The 18,025-nt window shown below is 58.4% G+C and overlaps 5 protein-coding genes across 5 annotated transcripts; 2 read left to right on the top strand and 3 right to left on the bottom strand.

Moving 5' to 3' along the window:
- Nucleotides 1-2,890: 2,890 nt before the first annotated feature.
- On the bottom strand, nucleotides 2,891-4,930 carry INS49_011890 (uncharacterized protein; the record flags this gene model as incomplete). Its single annotated transcript, XM_043172598.1, has 4 exons — nucleotides 2,891-3,702; nucleotides 3,757-4,129; nucleotides 4,197-4,549; nucleotides 4,876-4,930. The coding sequence occupies 4 exons, from the start codon at nucleotides 4,928-4,930 to the stop codon at nucleotides 2,891-2,893; spliced, it is 1,593 nt and encodes a 530-aa protein (XP_043024343.1).
- Nucleotides 4,931-5,873: 943 nt separating this feature from the next.
- On the top strand, nucleotides 5,874-8,117 carry INS49_011889 (uncharacterized protein; the record flags this gene model as incomplete). Its single annotated transcript, XM_043172597.1, has 2 exons — nucleotides 5,874-6,338; nucleotides 6,390-8,117. 2 exons carry the CDS (start codon nucleotides 5,874-5,876, stop codon nucleotides 8,115-8,117), a joined length of 2,193 nt encoding a protein of 730 aa, XP_043024342.1.
- Nucleotides 8,118-8,553: 436 nt separating this feature from the next.
- INS49_011888 (uncharacterized protein) lies at nucleotides 8,554-9,838 on the bottom strand (the record flags this gene model as incomplete). Its single annotated transcript, XM_043172596.1, has 2 exons — nucleotides 8,554-9,486; nucleotides 9,563-9,838. The coding sequence occupies 2 exons, from the start codon at nucleotides 9,836-9,838 to the stop codon at nucleotides 8,554-8,556; spliced, it is 1,209 nt and encodes a 402-aa protein (XP_043024341.1).
- A 1,849-nt stretch (nucleotides 9,839-11,687) lies between these two features.
- On the top strand, nucleotides 11,688-13,028 carry INS49_011887 (uncharacterized protein; the record flags this gene model as incomplete). Its single annotated transcript, XM_043172595.1, has 1 exon — nucleotides 11,688-13,028. The coding sequence occupies one exon, from the start codon at nucleotides 11,688-11,690 to the stop codon at nucleotides 13,026-13,028; it is 1,341 nt and encodes a 446-aa protein (XP_043024340.1).
- Nucleotides 13,029-14,333: 1,305 nt separating this feature from the next.
- INS49_011886 (uncharacterized protein) lies at nucleotides 14,334-17,382 on the bottom strand (the record flags this gene model as incomplete). The annotated part of the gene is made up of 2 exons (XM_043172594.1): nucleotides 14,334-16,908; nucleotides 17,039-17,382. The coding sequence occupies 2 exons, from the start codon at nucleotides 17,380-17,382 to the stop codon at nucleotides 14,334-14,336; spliced, it is 2,919 nt and encodes a 972-aa protein (XP_043024339.1).
- Between the last annotated feature and the right edge of the window lie 643 nt (nucleotides 17,383-18,025).

Here is an 18,025-nt window from a genome sequence, read left to right as displayed (position 1 = left end):
AGTTACCACGTGTGCTTGGAGGCATCGCCGGTCAGGCAGTGCATCGGTTTCTCTCCATCTGTGGAATGAATTGAAACGTGGCAGGTCTCCGATGCTGCCCTTATTCGGAGATCTGCCAGGTCGAATGTTGCCAAGCTAGGCCGAGTCGTAGTCGGCAAGCGTCCGGGACGCCGCCCGAGAAAACTGCACTAGAGATTGAGGTTTACCTGACCGTTGCGGTATCATACTTCTTGCAATCCTGTGTTATTTGACAGCTGCCACGGGCGGGTTCGGTGGGGGCGAAGCAGGCTCGCAACAGCATGTTGGACGCTTCACAACTTGTCAGCAGACCAGATAGGCCACCCAATTCAGGGATCGGCGCTGTCAAAAGTGGGTGCAAGAAGGTGACTGGACCAAAAGATTAGTGTACTCACCCCAGTGGGGTGCACGCCGAGATTCCAAGGGGCGGACGACCGAGCTGCAAAGCCAGCCTAGTGGTAGAGCAAGTGCAGGTCCGTAGACCCTGAAAATCGAGTTGGCGGGATCGATCGAGATAAGAAACAAGAGCCCTGGTTGCCAAACGGGCGTTGTCCTTGCCGATCCAGTGGTCCCTGCGGAAGTATGGGTCGCTCATGTGAAAGCATTGGTAATTCTTCGTGTTGTCCCTCTTCTATGTCAGCGGTGCAATTGGGCATCTGCACCCGCACCGGTGCAGTCGTCGCTGCCGACGAAGTGGACCTTTCGGAGAGGCACAAACCCTTGAGACCCTCGTCCGACGCGCCGGGCCAGACCGGTCTTCTCTCGTTTTCGCCCGGCCAGGCACATAACATAGACCGTTCTAGACCACCGCCAGCGCGGGAACTACTGCCCACGAGCCTTCAGCCGCGTGACGAGCGAGCATGTCCCTGTTCATTAATAAGTCCTGCCAGTCCCATCGCAAAAATGCGAGGGGATCGACATCGAGGGGCAAGTTCTTGTCGATGAGGGCGAGAAACACTCTTTGATCCAATTAGTCGGGTGCACGCCGAGAACTTACCAAACGGTCGTTCCCGAAGACCAGTTCCCGATCTCGACTTCTGAGCGTATACAGACCACGTACAGACCGGCTAAGAGACTTCGCCGTGGCGAGGTTGTCTACCAACCGGTTGCCGCCCAACATCTCTAGAGGGATCCTCTGGACCATCTGGACCCAACCTCGGGAGCTCAACATTCTCGGCCCCACAGCTCCGGAGAGGTTACCCCGAGCTCTCACGATAGCGTCGCCCAGCCGTCCAGTCTACCAGCCGGCGTCGCATAAAATAACCGACCAACCCCAGTCCTATGTGAACTCCGCACTATGGGCTGGACCGGCCCAGCGGCAATCCGGGGTGAAGCCAAGCTTGCAAGGTCACTTGCGCTACTGTCGAGGCGCAGACCGAGCCAATGCAGGCAGACGTGACAGTTTCCAGCCTTATGCACTGCTACTTCGTCCACAGAGGACAGGAGATGGTGACAAACCCGGCGATTGGGCAAGCTGTCGTCCGCCTTCCCTGGGGATCGTGATCTAGACTGATCATGTGATGGGTAGTTGCTGGCTATGGACAATCTACGTGCCTGATCAGCCCGCCCAGCCTACTGTCTCACCATGATGCCAGATCTTAGACACATCGCTGGCTCCTTGCCTCGGATCGGACATGTTCGTGCCTCCTTACCGCAAGCAAGACGCGTTGCATAGGATGCATACAGTAGCTATGCGATCGATCAAGCCACCGCGGGGCTGGGCTGCCGTCCCCCCACTCACCTGTAGGGTACAGCATCGTTACCACAGTAGGTACAGCATCGTGTCTGCCGTCCCACCCCACGTTGCGCACCAATGATCGTGCCGCCCTTGGCAATCGAACGCCCCTGAGACACCCCGAAGCCTCGACAGTGGTAAAGTTGAGGGGCTTCTCGCAGCTCCCAGCGCGTCTGTGTTGTCTCTACGCGTCGAAGCCCATCAGCCCCTAATAGGCTGTCTGAAATATGACATCTTCAGATCCCAGAACTGAATATCTCACTGTCTAGCTGCCCCATGTCTGATTATCCCCCAGCTCAATATCACCGTACTATCATCCCTGACTAAGTCATATGTTCCTGACTCCCGTCACTTACTTACATGGGCCATCTCTAAGAACAACATGCTGTTACTCGTTGGCGTTGATAATTACTGAACCAAGAGCCCAAACCCCTCCCCTCCCAAGTTCTTACAAGCTTTCGCTCTCTGGTTCAAGAGCGATGTTTGCACATGTGGTCTGTTGATCATGCGTGGTATTAGATCATGCTCCGATTACTGAAACGAAGCCATATACAATGAGACATACAAAAGACTACAAAATTCCCTAAGCGTACGTGCCTCAGTTATCTAATTATCCGTGTCTACGTGTGACCTGGGAGTTCGTCTAGGATACCTAGATACAAGATGTACAGGAACATAATTCTAAGACAATTGACCGAATCGTGTTTCTCAATTTACTATATGTAGGTCTAAGTTCAAGAGCAACTAAGTAGACTACTGTCCCTCGCCTGAGCCTGACGTGTGCAATAGAGGTCAGTTTGTTACATCAGAACGTTCTTTGACCCGGATATGCGCCAACCAGCTTGCCTTGCATGGTATGTCAAAAGGACCTGTCCGGCAGACACGTACACAGCAGCGACGGACCAGGCAGACCACAGCGTCAGGTTGGATTTTCGGTCTTTCTTATTGCGGGACACTCTCTGCGTGACCCGTCTATGTGTTGTCTATCAGTACTGTATGTATATCATTTTCATCCCGCCGTAAACCCCCTTGGACCCCCCTGAACCCCAGTGCTACCCATGCCAATCATCATTCAATTCACACACCCACACCCACGCTCACACCACACAAACGCCTTTCTCTCTCATTTTTTGGTAATTAAGCCCTGACGAGCAGGCTCTTGCCCGACATCTCCTCGGGCTGCTCCAGGCCCATGGCGGCCAGGACGGTGGGGGCGACGTCGCCCAGGACGCCGGTGTCGCCCTGCTTGAGGCTCCAGCCCTCGGGCGCGTTGGCCATGACGAAGGGCACCTTGTTGGTGGTGTGGCTGGTCTTGGGCTTGCCGTCGGGGAACTTCATCTCCTCGGCATTGCCGTGGTCGGACGTGATGAAGAGGATGTAGTTCTCCTTCTTGCAGGCCTCGTAGATCTTGCCGATGGCCTTGTCGGTGGCCTCGACGCCGACCAACGCGGCCTCGTACACGCCGGTGTGGCCAACCATGTCTGGTGGGGCAAAGTTGTTCATGACGAAGGGGAACTTGTGCTCGCCCAGACGCTTGGCGACCTGGTTGGCCACGCCGTCCGCGGACATCTCGGGCGCCTGGTCGTAGGTGGCGACGGACTTGTTGGATGGGACGAGATCCTGAGACTCGTCACGAGTTTCGAGGTCGAACACTTTCTCGACACCGCCGTTGAAGAAGAAAGTGACGTGGGCATACTTCTCCGTCTCGGCGACGTGTACCTGCTCAACGCCCTGCTTGCCGAGCCACTCTGCGAGGACGTTGCCCATGTGCTGAGGTGCGAAGGCAATCTCGAAGGGGTAGTCGACCTTGTACTGGGTCATGGTCACGAGTCTGTTGATCTTGGGGTACTTGAAGTCGGGCCTTGGTGATCGGTCGACGTCTCCAAGGAGCTGTGTGATTTGTCGGGCGCGGTCAGATCTGTAGTTGAAGAAGAAGACGACGTCGTCATCTACTTCAGGTCAGCAGTGGGACAGGAAGCGAGGGTACATCCTGGAATCCTTACCCTTGATGCGACCAGCATCACCGTTCACGATGATGGGCTTCAGGAACTCGTCGTTCTCGCCCTTCTCATATCGTTCCTTGACAGTGGCGACAGGGTCACTGCTCGCCTCACCCTCGCCAAGGACCAGGCCCTTGAGGGCAAGCTCAACTCTCTCCCACCTCTTGTCACGGTCCATGGCGTAGTAACGGCCGACAATGGTGGCCAGCTTGCCGATGCCGAGCTCCTTGATGGTGTCCAGCAATTCCTGCAGATAGCCAGCGCCAGACTTGGGGTCGGTGTCACGGCCATCGCCGAAGAAGTGGATGTAGACCTCGGGCACCTGGTACTCCTTGGCGGCCTCGAGAAGAGCGTACAGGTGCTTCTGCTTAGAGTGCTGATGGAAAAGGCACTGTCAGCAGCTTGAAGACCCTTTGGAAATGTGTCGTCGAATATATACGTACCACGCCACCGTGAGAGACGAGACCGCACAGGTGCAGTCTGCCGTTGCCGTTCTTGGCAGCCTCAAGCGTCTTCTTGACGACGGGAGTCTTGCTGAACTCGCCATTCTTGATGGTCTGGTCGATACGCACGACGTCCTGCCAGACGACACGGCCAGCGCCAATGTTCAGGTGGCCGACTTCCGAGTTGCCCATGAGGCCCTCGGGCAGACCGACGGCGAGGGAAGAAGCCTCGAGCTCAGTGTAACCGGTAGTGCTCTTGGCGAAGGCGTCCATGACCGGGGTCTTCGCGTTGGTGATGGCGTCTCCATTCTTGGGGGAGTCGGCGGAGGGTACTCCCCAACCGTCAATGACGACTGTAAGTGCGCAGAAGCATTAGAATCAACCAGGAAAGCTCGAGGTATATCAGGACAAGGCACGAGACTAGAAGGTAGTCCGGCCGGGCGCGGGAGCCGCTGGAGCTGCTGTGCCGTTCCTCAGGAGCCCGCTCTCCGTTGGACAGCACCGGCAGCTCCATCTGCTCCTGCACCTGCGTCCGCCTTTGCCTCTGCCTCTGCATCTTGCTCTCATCGTCCATTATCGGCAGTGGCTCGGGAAGGGCCGATGTGCGCAAGCGAGAGGGGAGAAGGGGGGGACCGATGAGATGCTCGGACTGCTGCGAGGGGTTTGGACTCGAACGTACTCAGGCAGGCATTTTGCTCTGGTTTGGTCATCTCGTCTGCTTTTCTCTTGGACATAGGGATTGGTTGGGGGGTTCTTGGGGTGCTCTAGAAGCAGGGTGAAGGACAGGCGTCAGGATTGCAGGTGCGAGATTTAAATAGGAATACTCGAGGTTTCAAACTGGTTCGATCCAATTGTTGTCACACGTTTGTTGAGTGATTTCTGGTCGGTGGTGGGGGTCCATGTTGGCATGACCTGACGTCGCTCCCGCACCTCTTGGGCAGTACGGACAGCGATAAGCTACAGATAGCACCGTATGCTCAAACCTATCTACAGGCAGTACAGACAGTACGAATGCCCTGATGAGGGGCATCAGCTCACCCCCCTCGACTGGATTTTCCTCAGGGCAAATGCTCGCTCGCTGACCGAAGTTCTCTATCTTCGCTGAATCCCGATCATCCAGTGCAGCCTGCCTGCCGGCCCAGCTCAGTATCAAACACCAATGATCGACACCAAGGTCCACAATAGCTTCGAACTGGAGTCTGTCATCCCTTGTGGATATACTCATCCAGATTAGGGCTCCAAATCATACACATACTGTGACATCAGTGACACAACCCGCAGCAGTGTCAGGCATTGGTGAGCGTCGAGCTTGACTAGCTAACTTGACCCTGGATAGCCTCCTGCTATGGAGTGATCCGACCTGGGCAGCCGGAGAAGATCGTGTCAATTAACTGGTGTAAGGTAGCAACCCAAGTCCTGTCAAGCTTCCACATCTCTCTCGTCCCCTTACCCACCTACCCACCTACAGGTACCTGGTAGTCAGGGTACTAGGTACTTGAGCAGGTACTTTCGTCACCGGCGCATGCGCTAAACATTCGCACCAACCTAGTATGTACCCAGAGCTCTTAACCTGATTGTGACAGCTTAAACAATTTCGAAGAAACCAACCCTCTCGATTCCTTACCCAGAAGTCAGCATCTTGTCCCCGCCATTTTACCCACGCCTACCCCAGGTAAAATGGCATCCTCCTCAGATCCCGACGCGAACCCGCAAGCTCTACCCGCAGGCCTCACGCCAGACTCGGTCGACGTCCCCTCCGAGCTCTACACCATCCTCTCCCGCCTGCGCTACACAGACAAGAACGGCGCATCCACAAATGGCGACGGTGATTCCAACAAACCTGGCGCCAACACTCCTGCCGGCGGCTTGCCGGGCTCGACTCCATCGGGAGGCGCAATTGCCACAGCAAATGGATCCGACACAAAGACACTGTCTACCAAAGATCTCACTGCTGCCACCGACCCGCTGAAGCACAAGATCCAGCGCGCCCGCGCCGCAGTCCACACCCTGCCCGACATCACCAGGACGATCCCAGAACAGGAGGCGGAGATCAAAGAGTGGCAGGACAAGATCGAGAGCCAGCGCAAGGTTCTGCAGCAGCTGAAGGAGTTCGGTATCCAGTTCAGCCATGGGAGTACAGATGTTGAGATGGGTGGGACGGGTGCGCAGGGAGGAGGGGATTCTTTGGTCTAGGCGCCCAGAACTCCAACTCCTGATGCTGCTGCGGACAGCCTTGCGGTCTCGGGTGCGACGGATAGTGTCGTGGACAGCGCGTCGACGGATACAATCAGAGACGACCGCGCTCCTGTCTCCAGCCCTGTGACTCCCACGCCCAAGGGCCGAAATGTCGCTGCTGACGCGGGAGGCGATGTCGCCGGGGATGCAAGTGGTGTCGGATCTCAAACCATAACCCCGGACAGACCACTACAGCCCGACATCGATGCCTACGGCTTGGGAAGTCGAATCGAAGACCCACATCAAGCACAGGCACAGAGCCACTCTCATGATGCCTCAGAACCTATTCCATTCCGAATTCCGGCCTCTATCGGTAAGCTCGAGGACCACCAGGATGATGATCCTTTTAGCGATTCAGGACTCTATGGGGCTGTGGGTGCTGCTAGAGTTGAAGAGGGGACTGAGGCAACGGGCTCAACGGATGTCGTGTGCGAAAACGCTGTCTCTTCGCCTCCCGTCGACGCTGGACAGGTGGGAGAGAGCTTAATGAATGACCTCGTAGCTCCCCATGTGATCGGTGAGAAGCCTTATGGACAGCCCCTTGAGCAGCCCCCTGAGGAGCCTCATGGGGAGCATGGCGCAAGTACAGCTGCCAGTGTTCCAAACACCACGGAGGCAGAGGCTGAGAAGAAAGAAACTCCTGCTTTGGAAGCGATTGATGAGGACACGCAAACTGCGCCAACACCACGCCCACACCAGCAATTCCTAATGGATATCGTGGGCGAAAACGATGTCTCTTCGTCTCCCGTCGATATAAGGCTGGCGGAAGAGAGCACAATGGACAGCTTTATTGCTCCTTGTGTGATTAACTGGGAGCCTCATGAGCAGCTATGTGAGCATGAGCAATCCTGTGAGCAGTCCCATGAGCAGTCCCATGCGGAGCGTAGTGCAAGTACGGCCGCCATTGGCCCGATCACCATGGAGACAGGGCCCGAGAAGGAAGAGACTGCCGTTTTGGAAACAACTGACGAGGCAGTGCCGACTGTGCCACCACCGCACCCACAGCAGCAGGCTCCAACCCAGTCCTTCAGCATTACCGACACGCAACCTGCTTCTCCCAAGGGAAAGCAAGTGGATGAAGCCAATACAGAGCCTGCAAGCGATAACGATTCTGCAGCATCCAGTCTGGACGCACCAAAGTGCTTGGTGACAATTCCCATTCCGCCGCACTACCATGAGGTCAGAAACTATCTCTGGTTCAAGAAGTCGATAGCGGATGCCCAGCCTGCTCCTGAGACCCAACCCGAACTGCGTACTCCATCCCCAAGGAAACCACCCAAGAAAGCCCCTGGCACCTCGGGGGCACGGCGCACGCGGGCCTTGAAGAAAACGCTATCCAAGGCTCCCGCTGACGATGACAACTGGTCGCCACGTCTCACCCGGAGCGCGAAGAAGGCAGCAAAGGAAACCGAGGCAGCCGCCACACAGGCACCCTCACCGCCCCCACGGGCGACGCCGATCAAGAAAATCACGCTCCATTTCACTCGCAAACCGAAGGTCGAGACTGACAGCGACGCCGCACCGGAGACTGAGGCGGAGGAGGAGCGCAGCCGGGAAAGCAGGGAGGCGTCCGATGGACCGGGCATGGAAGTTGGTAGCTTTTATGACGGACATGCTGATGAGCTGGATCCTGATGCCGACGAGGACGAGGATGCCGACGCCGAGGAGGAGGTTATGTTGTTGTAGGAGCGTGGAGGTAATAAATGGCTTTGGGTTTTGGTTGGTACGGCATATGGTCCATATGAGCAGGCACGGAGAGAGCAATCTCGTCAATGAGAAGGTCCAACGTTGCTTGGTCATGATAGTTTCCTGGACGGGCTCGGCGAAGGCCAAACCCAGAGCCTAATAGCATGATGACTCGAGGCAAGCCATGTTATATGCATCTCGAGATTTACGAAACTCAATCCTTTTCCTGCAGTTTTATGAAGCTGTGTAGTTGTGCAAGTGCTATAGCTGGGAAAATCCGTCCTAAATGGTTTTTATGGACCAGCTGATCATTCATTCCCTGCCGTATCGCCCCAAACTCCCGAATGATGCTTTGCTCAAGAGCCCAACGCCATGTGCACAAACCCTTTGTTTTACATGTTACAAGTCTTGTCTACTCGCAAGCGAGCAAGCCAAATCAGGTGCGGACGCCCGCCTGCCGGAGGATATCCTCGGTGCTCAGCGCCGGCCCGCCCTTGACGGTGGTCGTCCAAAAGTCCTCAGACACGACGTGGTCGCCCTCGCCCTCGCCGGCCAGCCTTCTCCAGTTGGGGCTGGGCTCGGCCTTGAGCCATCCAAAGTCGTCGACCTGGTCCCATTGGTTGCTGCCGGCGCCGTTGTCCTGGCCCCGGCCGAGGAACACCGCGGGCAGTGGCGCGACGCGCACGCCCTCGCAGTCCTCGATGATGGGGTGGCTGCCGCACCACAGGTAGACGGTGACGTTGCGGCACTCGTGCATGCGGACCTGGCGCGCGTTGAGGACCAGCACGCTGTCGCGCACGCCCGTCACGTGCGCGGGCCCCGCGACCTGGCCCGCGATTACGAGGCTGCCCGAGATGTTGCGGATGGCCAGCGTGTTGAAGGGGGCGGCGCCGCCGCCCGGGTGGCTGCTGCCCTTCTTTTTCCTGCTGGCGAAGGGAGCCGACATGTCCAGCACGCAGCCCCGCAGCTCCGTCAGCGTGCCCGAGGCGGTGGCCCGCGACGCGGTGGCGGGGAGGATGATGTGCATGCCTCGGTGGTTGGAGATGTCAATGTCGCGCGCCTGCGAGAAGCTGGGCTTGCGCACCCCGACGCCGCCCTGCGAGGCCATCTCGGCGTTGTAGTCCTTGGCGGACCCGGCCGCCGCACCGCCCGCGCCCGTGAAGCTCGGTAGGTCGCCTACGGCGTCTGTCCTCTCCGCCTGCACGGTGGCGTCGCTGTCGTCGGCGTCGGGGCCGGCGGCAGCAGCAGGTGCTTTGTTGCCCCCTGCTGCGACCCATGACTCCTTGGATTCCTGAGTGAACTCGAAGCCGGTCTTGGGGCCCAGGCCACGGCTCTGGATGTTGACCTGCTCACGCAATGCTTTGAGGGCCTGTTGTAGTGTAAGAGACGGTGCCACCAACCCAAAGCAGGCTCGGGAATATCATATATCAGGAGGCGGGACAAACCTGGCCATAGATCATCTGGTCGCGAGGGGGCGCGTATTCGGAGGCATCGGAGACCTCGTTGGTGAGCCTGGAGATGCCGCCGAGGACATGGTCTGTTGCGTCCTTGCGCTCGCCGCCGGTGGCAGAGATGTTGGCAAGATTTGCAATGTCCTCTTGAAGGGCTGTGGCCTGGGCCTCGAAGTGTCTGTAGAAGCGTTCCTTGGGGTCCATTTCGGGTTTCAGACCTGGAAAGCCTCCTTGATAAGCCATGGGCCCACAAAGCACGGTGGTCTCCATTGCGTGGTGGTGTTTAGGTAGACTAGAGACTAGTTGAGGGCACGACAAGTTTGAGTCGGTAGCAAGATTATTTTCGATTTTCCCAATTCCACTATTGCTGCCACATGTGAAGGCTCGCCACGTGGGGGATGAAGTAGAGAATGCACATGCAGACAAGGCGAAAACAGAGTTCATATAAGACGACGGCCTGGGGAAAGAAGGTTTCGGCTCACAAGCACGGGCATCAAGAGTGAAGGTGGTAGCTCAGACGGAATGGACTAGGCATAGTGACGACATGCGAGGCGGCTGCGGGTCCCAGGCAGTGGGGTGATGGATCATGAGGGTGCCTGCAGAGCCCAGAAGAGGCTTAATGTCTGGCATGGTGGGCGTGAGAGAGTCTGGGGGGGGGGGGTGGTGGGGGCTCAGCCGGTGGGCTGTGTGACTGCCGAGTGCAGCGCGCGTGGTGTGTCACTGCGGTACACGCTCACTCTCACTGTCACTGCAGTCTGTCTCTCACACCCACACACAAACATACACTGCAGTACACAACGGGAAGGTGGAGACCCCGCTTTTCGTCCCAGCCTGGCATCTCGATTCTGGGGAAGGAAAGGGGCGCACGATCACACTTTCTGCTGGGCCGGCCCTTCTTGCATACAGCGTGACAAACTGTACCGTGTCGTAGCCAGGTATTGTTCCGTTCCTGTTCTGTCACTGTATCTGCATCCACATCATCAGCACTCGTCACAAACCAGCAAACAACGATAAACAATCGTCAATAGTAATTTGCTACGTGCGACATTGATTGCCTGACCAATATTCGGTCATGATGCATCACAAGCTAGAACTGTTCCGTTCTGTGCTGCATTGGGCATTCGCAGCACCGACTCCCGGCCGGCCAGCCAGCAAGCCAGCGAGGCTCTGACCCGATCAACGCAGGTCTCATGCTGGCCGTCCCCAGTCCATGATGCCCCAAATGAAGCGTTGCATGCATCGGGTACATAATGCAGTTCCCCCCCGCACTGGACCCCTAAAGTCTAGTCGGTCGAGCACCAATGCGAGCTGACGTAGTCGCCGCCCCGGGAAGTCCTCTGGCGCTGATTGCCGGCCCAATGGCTGGCCGTCGAGCCGTGCTGAGGTCGAGGAGGGCGTCTCAGAATCAACTGATCGTTCGGTTGTTTGACTGAGTGAGTGATTCTCGGTGGATTCATCAACCCCCACTGCGTACAAGACAGCCACAATTTGCACTGCTTGTGCGATGCTGTGCTGCTTGTTAGAATACAGTGGGTTCACTTGGTCTAGACTTGCTGTCTGGGGCAAAAAGCAAAGTGTCAACCAGGCAAGATCAGTCTCCGTTGCAGAATCAGCCCAGGCCTTGAGTTCGAAATATGGGTTTGATGCTTTTGATCCGCCAGAGTGGAGCAAGGCTCAATCGGCGAGAACAGATACCGTGCGGGTTCAAATGCTCACCTGACGTCCTACAATCAACGAATCCCAAAGAGTGGAAGAAACATGAAATCCCAGCTGGATGGATACCAGTAGTCTCTCTCCATCACCGCACCAGGCTAGCAGAAGGGCAGATCGCCGTTGCGCGCCGTTGACGAAGTGGACGGACGAGGAGAGAAAGCCCATGTAATGTGGTTGGCCAGAGGCAAGGTATGGCGCCCCACTCCTCGCAGAGCTCCGATAACGATAAGAGCCTCCTCAACCCAAGACCCTGCGGTTACTTTTTTCTTTTTTGCAGCACGACGTCAGGGCCTGGCAAACCTCAGACCACAACACTTTTCCTTTGGCTCTTTGCTGGGATGCCCAGCCTCCGCCATTGTTACCCTCACTACCCCTCAATGGCTTCAAGGGCATCGCCTCTAGCACCATGCGCATCCCTCGGCGAGAGATAGCCGCCGGCCTGTTCCGTGGCCTGCACTCCAGCGCCAGGCCCGCCGCCACCGCCCGCCCCTCGCTGCGTGCCTTTCACCAGACCTCGCCCGCCCTCCGGCCCCGACAACGCTCCTTCTTCACCTCCAACCCGCTCCTAGCCAAGGACGCCGTCGACAGCGAAAATGGCCCCAGCACGCCAGGGCCCCAACCCCTCCCAGACGCCCAGCCGACTCCCGCCCGCCCGAGCAGCAGGAAGAAGCCCGCAAAGGCGGCCGCAGCAGCCGCACCCAAGAAGTCCCTGAGCAATCCGCTTCGCCGGGTCGTCAGCATCGCCCAGCGGCCCGGCCGCAAGCCCGCCAGTGTCGGCGTTGATGGCGGAGGGGCCGGGGCCGAACATCCCGAGGACGACGCCAGCACCAAGATCAGGGCCGTGTGCGTCGCCGAGTCCTTCGACATGGACGTCGTCGTCCGCATCCTCACCGAGCACTGCTACCAGCTCGACCCGGACGGCCTGAGCTTCGACACGGCAGACGTTGTCCACGCCCGCACCCTGGGCGCCGGCGGCCACGGCGACGTCTTCGTCTTCCCCTCGGGCACCGTCGTCACCTGGGGGCTGCCGGCCGACGTCGGCATCAACATGGCCCAGGGCACCCTGCTGCGCGCCGCCCACAACCACGACCTCGAGTCGGCCGAGCGCGAGAGCCTCGACTTCGAGGCCGACGACACCATGGCCACCAGCACCATGCGCCGCGGCGACAAGGTCATCCTCGGCACCAAGGAGCCCGCAGAGGACGCCGCCGCCGACGGGGGCACCTACTACCCCACCCTTGCCAAGATCGCCTTCTCCTCGGGCCTGGCCCGCAGCACAAAGATCGCCTTCCTCGAGGCCCTGCTGAGCGCCTACTTCAAGAGGACAAAGGACATCCCCACCCAGCTGCTCGAGGGACGGCTGGCCGTGAGCAAGAAGTTCATCCTGCAGCGCACGGGCGAGCTGCTGGAGCTGCGGTCGCAGCTCAACCTCTACTCGGAGCTGACCGACTCGCTGCCCGACATGTTCTGGGACCAGGACTCGGAGCTGCGCCTCGAGCAGAACTACGACCAGGTCGGCAAGGCCCTCGACGTCCTTGACCGCATCAAGCTGCTCAACCAGCGCATGGACTACGCCCAGGAGATGGCCACCGTCATGCGCGAGATGTACGACACCGACCACGGCGCCTTCCTCGAGAAGATCATCATCGCTCTCATCTGTATCGAGGTCCTCTTTGAGATGCGGCGCATCGTCGTCGAGTACAAGGAGAGCCTGGAGGCCCGCCCCGTGTCGGTGCTCCGTTGGTGAAGGCCTGGCAGACACGCGAAGCTCCCCCCTCCCACGCTGGATACTGAATGCAGGCTCTGATAATGATACCCCATTTCTGTACAATATCCCATAGAAAGAGCGACATGTGCACAGCTGGCGTTATGTCCACAAATAGACAAATCTCCAGTCATTTCTCACATGGCTTTGTCTTTGATTGGCTGTATGCCTTGGCAAAGTCTCCTCCCCTCCATCCATTCGAGGCTCCTTTTGAGGAGCGAGCTTGGCATTGACAGCCTATAGTCAAAGGACTTGAAATACGTTTGACCCCTTTCCCCGCATACTTGCCCAGTCTGGTCCAGCTTGAAGGACAGGCGAACCGGGAGAGATCGGCCGTGCCGTCCTGATCACCCCATCTAAGCCGGCACGTGGTCAGTCCGGTAACAATTTCGAGATTGGCTATTGATGACGCCCCTACGGAATACCCGTCCACCACCTCTTCTTACTCAAAGATCGAGCGTGTTATTCGTTTACTGTGCGTGTGGAGGGATGGGGCGGGCCGAGCGTCGAGGCCGTGAGACTCGGGAGGATCAAATAGATTACCCATGGACTCTCACACTACCGGGCGGGTGGGTCCCGGCCGGTCTCCCCCGGCCGCCCTAGCGGACGCTCGCGCCGTTTTGGAGATCGACACACGCTCTCCCGGAGCTACAGGGGTATTGTGCTGAGGCCGAGCCGGCACCCAGGGTGACGGCGGTAGTAAAAGGGTCTCATCCTCTCGGCGGCCCGGTCAGCGTGGACATCTCCGGATCTCACTTGACACATACACCACACATGGACTCAGCAAGCATTCTCAAATGGCCGGGCCGAGCAATGTAGCAATGTAACAACCCTTCTTTTGGAATCCTTTCTCTATACGCAGCACTAAGTAATTAACGGAAGCTCTGCATCGTCAAGCCACCAAATTCGTCTTTTACATGAGCTGGGGTATGGAAAAATAAAAACAGACCCCCCCTCCCTCTGATCATCAGGTTTATCCGAACCGAAAACTCCAGCCCACCCCCTTTGCGCTCCGGCAAAAAAGAGTCCCTGCCGCTCCGTACTCTGACAAGAGGCATACGCCAAGACTTAGGAATGTTGGGACTAGAACTTATTCGAACATGACCTAAAACGATGTATGTTTGGATGTATGAGTGTGACGATACGTCTGTCGTGTGTGCTGGCCTGCCCTCCGCCTTCTGCACAGGGAAGCATCCTAGGCACTTTTCATACACCCGGAAAGCTTGCTAACGCACTTCCACTCGTCCAGACAACCTGCCGTACAGGTGGCAGACGCAAACCGGCGCCCTACACCGGCGCCCGGGGCTGCATGGCCGTTGCCGGTGCTGGGGATGGGGTCGCACCTGGCACTGAGGCCGGGCTTGGCGATGGCTGCGGCACACCGTTCAAGCCTCCTGCAGCAGAGGGGGGCCGAGGACTCGGGGACGATTGGCCCACCGCTCCAGGCATGTTGGTCCTCACATGGCCTGGCGTGCCTCCCAGGCCAATACCACCCAGACCCGCCACACCATGATTCTGGATCTTGTCACTAAACGCGTTCATGCGCGCCGCCGCCTGGTTTCTAGCCTGCAGCTGTTGTTCGTATTGCCGCTGTGGGGACATTGGGTTCGCCCATCCGCCTTGACCACCAGCGGTTGCGGGGCTGTGAGGCGCGTTCTGTTGCGCTCCATTGGAAGGGTAGCGAGGAACACCTGGGTGACCACCTGGTTGGCCTGGAGTACCGTAAGGTTGTCCTCGAGGCATCGGCTGCTGTCCGGGGCGGGGCGAGTAATTCTGCCCAGCTTGATACTGAGACACCTGTGGTGACATGGTCCGCGGCGGAATTGAGCCTGCGCCGTTCATGTGAGGAGGGAAATTGGCCGCCTGCTGATGGAATTGAGGCTGCATTCCTGGCTGCGGCTGTTGCGCGTTATAGCCCGCATAGCCTGAGGGATACCTCTGTCCAGGGGTACCGGGCTGGGGCCCTCCCGGGTAGCCGCCCGCCATCCGTGGCTGCCCAGGACTGGCCTGGAACGGCGGGACGGCCGTCGGGGTGCCGTACGGCCTCCCCTGCTGCATTGGCTGTGGAGTGTATCCATTAGGTCGTGCGAAAGGTTGTCCCGCGACCGGTCGGTGCTGTTGGGGCGTCATGCCTTGCATGGGAGCTGACACCTGCCGCGAGAAGTTTGGAGGAATCGGCGGCCGCGCCGGCGACTGCTGGTAATGGTTGGGTATCGGGACCGGGGTCTGGTTTTGCGGCTGGTATGGGCGATTGTAAGGTTGGCCTTGGTACGCCGTGGTGCTGTGGAAGCTCGGCGTTCGTTGCGGCTGCCGAGGGGTTTGAGCCACCTGCGCAGCTTGTTGGTGGTGTCGGTGCCTGGCCGATGTGTCCTCCTCCAGGATGCCCCTGAAGACATCACTTCGGATTTCGAGCTTCGTGCTGACATTCAGCTCCTCGAGCTTGTCCGAGTTCAATCGCGCCACGGCGTAGGGCGGCAGCGCCTGGATAATAACAGCCAGCTGGTCCTTCAACATCTGATAGGTATCTCGTTCCTCATCTGTTGGCTCCTGAGCCAGAGGCCCGTTGAGCATGTCAGCCTTGGCAGGGTCTGCCGAGTTCCGGTTCTGGCTGGTCGGCAGTGTCATGTTGCGGTTCCTCTGGTAAGAAGACAGTGTCTCGATAAGGTCCGAGATTTCTTGGAGGGTATCGTCGACTTCTTTCTCCTCGTCCGATTTCTTGCCCAATACATCATCGATTGTCAAGGCTGGGTCGACCAGGCTGTCGTCCCATTTCTCCACGATATTGGCGATTTCGTCCTCATCGATCGGCAGAGGAGCGAGGCCGTCGTTTGCATCATCGCCCTCCTCTCCTGCCAACTCAGACTCGATCATCTGCTCCATGTACCTGTGTCCATGCCGCTGGTACCAGATGCGGGCGACCTCACCTGACGAGACTATGGCGCCGCTGTCATCCTTCTCGGGCGCAAAGCTGGAGAAAGCCCCACGGAACAGGGCCTCAATCTCGGTCATCTCGACATCAGCCGTTGAGGGCTTCTGGCCCGCCAGGCTCAAGGTACGCTCACGCTGACGCGACTTGTTCTTTGATGGCGGTGTCGCATTGCTGTAGTCCAGCCAGACGCCGGTTGTCAGGTCCGCTGAGAAGTAGGAGCCCTGCCTGTACCTCGACCGTTCTGCCAGTTCCGGGTGATAGAAGCCCAAGATCTTGCTTTTCGTCGTGGTCTTTGGGGCCTTTGGCGGTTGCAACGGCGGCAAGTTAGCCGGTGATGGGAACAGCTCGCCCAGAGTAGAGATACGGGTCGGCTTCTCGGTCGGCGCTGACGGGAGGACAGTGGTCAAGGAAACACCGTTGGGCAGTCGGACGTCGGGCAAGGGCTTGACGATGCCTTCAGGGTGGTCTGGATCGGACGTCCTCTTGGGCAAACTAGAAAACAGGGTCCTGGACTGTTGCGCGTTTCCAAATAGGGTCAGAACAGAGCCGCCATTCGACAGACCCTGTGCAACATCGTCGAGGGCCGAAGGGCCGTCTCTTGCAGCCGGCGGAGCAGCCTCAGGATATGACATCTCTCGACTGTGCAAAGCCAGGGCCGTGTCTCGAAAGTTGGTCAACTGTGTCAGGGCGTCCTCGTCGAGGTTGGCTGCGTCGGCGGACTGGGCGGCTCGTATCTCGGCTATTCTGTCCTGGATGACCTGCTTGAGGTCCAGAACAAGCTGGTCGAGAAGCGTGTAGGAGTCATGGCTGACTTTGTCCTCGATGCAGAGCGCCTTGGAGTCATCGTCGGATTTTTGTCGTTTGGCCTGGGGCTCTTCAGTGGTGGAGGGTTCTGGCAGTGGTCGCTTCAGGATGGAGGGCGTTGTGTCGTGCCTGAACTTGGGGGTAAGCATACGGATTGCATATGCGGGTGAGTAGCTCGACAGCTCAAGAGGTGCAATTGAAGGGTTGGGAAGGGAAGGGAAGGGATGTGATGTGATGGCGGGAGCGAGCGGGCGCGTACCTCTGTAGGACATTAAAATAATCGCGAACCAGGGAGCTTTCATCGCGTAGGGGTTGGTCGCCGTTGACAATGGGCTTGGCTTCTTCGGCGTCGTCATCTCCGGGGTCGCTGGCGTGGTCGGCGCGGTCGTGGTCGTGGTCGTGGTCGTCGGTGCTGCTGTTGCCGTTGCCGTTGCCGTTGATGCTTGGCTCGGCAGAGCCATCGTCGGTGGCCTCGCGCTTCCGCTTCGCAGATGGATCAGCGGGTTGGGAGTGGTCTTGGTCGGATTGGGGTTGCGAATGGGGCGAGGGGTCTGCAAGGCCGTTGAGCTGTGGGACAGCGACGGCATCGGCAGGCGAGGCCATGTTGTCGGCCGGTCGCGATGCGATGGGGTGCGGTGCGGTGCGGTGATGCAGGGCGAGGTGGGGGGCAGGGGCCTAGTCGGAATGAATTTTGATGATGACAAGGCCGGGGGAAAACTGGAGGTTCGTCGCGCTGTTGTCGCGTCGGCCGTGGCAGATGGGGGATGGGGGAAATGGGGGATGGGGGGGTTGCTGGACTGGACTGGATCTCTCGCTGTGCTCTTTTTTCCCGGTGCAACCAAAGACTCGTCAAACTGGAGACGGACCTGGGTAGGTGGACGGTAGACCCAGGATCTGGCTGACTACGGTCCTGTGGCCCTGGTGCTCTGGCTCTGGCTCTGGCTCTGGCTCTGGCTCTGGCTCTGGCTCTGGGGACGTGGGCCGCCGGCTTAGCTCATCAGCGCCTGAGTTGGACCAAGACCCGCAGCAGCAGCAGGCGGAGATTCAGCGTGTTGTCAATGGTGAGAAGGGATGGGGGTTTCATCGATGACTTGGATATTTCAAGGTACGGCAGGGCCAGTCAAAAGGGCATGTATGTCAGGGCAAGAGTGATATGAAAAATGCCCGTGCAGCAGGTTTGCAGGTCAAGGGAGAAATGAGCGAGAGCACTGCAACATTCTGCACTGCAGCTCAGCCCGTCCAGTCC

This window comes from Diaporthe citri (assembly GCF_014595645.1).
Source record: "Diaporthe citri strain NFHF-8-4 chromosome Unknown scaffold_5, whole genome shotgun sequence".
In the NCBI taxonomy this organism is placed as follows: domain Eukaryota; kingdom Fungi; phylum Ascomycota; class Sordariomycetes; order Diaporthales; family Diaporthaceae; genus Diaporthe; species Diaporthe citri.
This window is presented reverse-complemented; position numbering and strand designations above follow the sequence as displayed.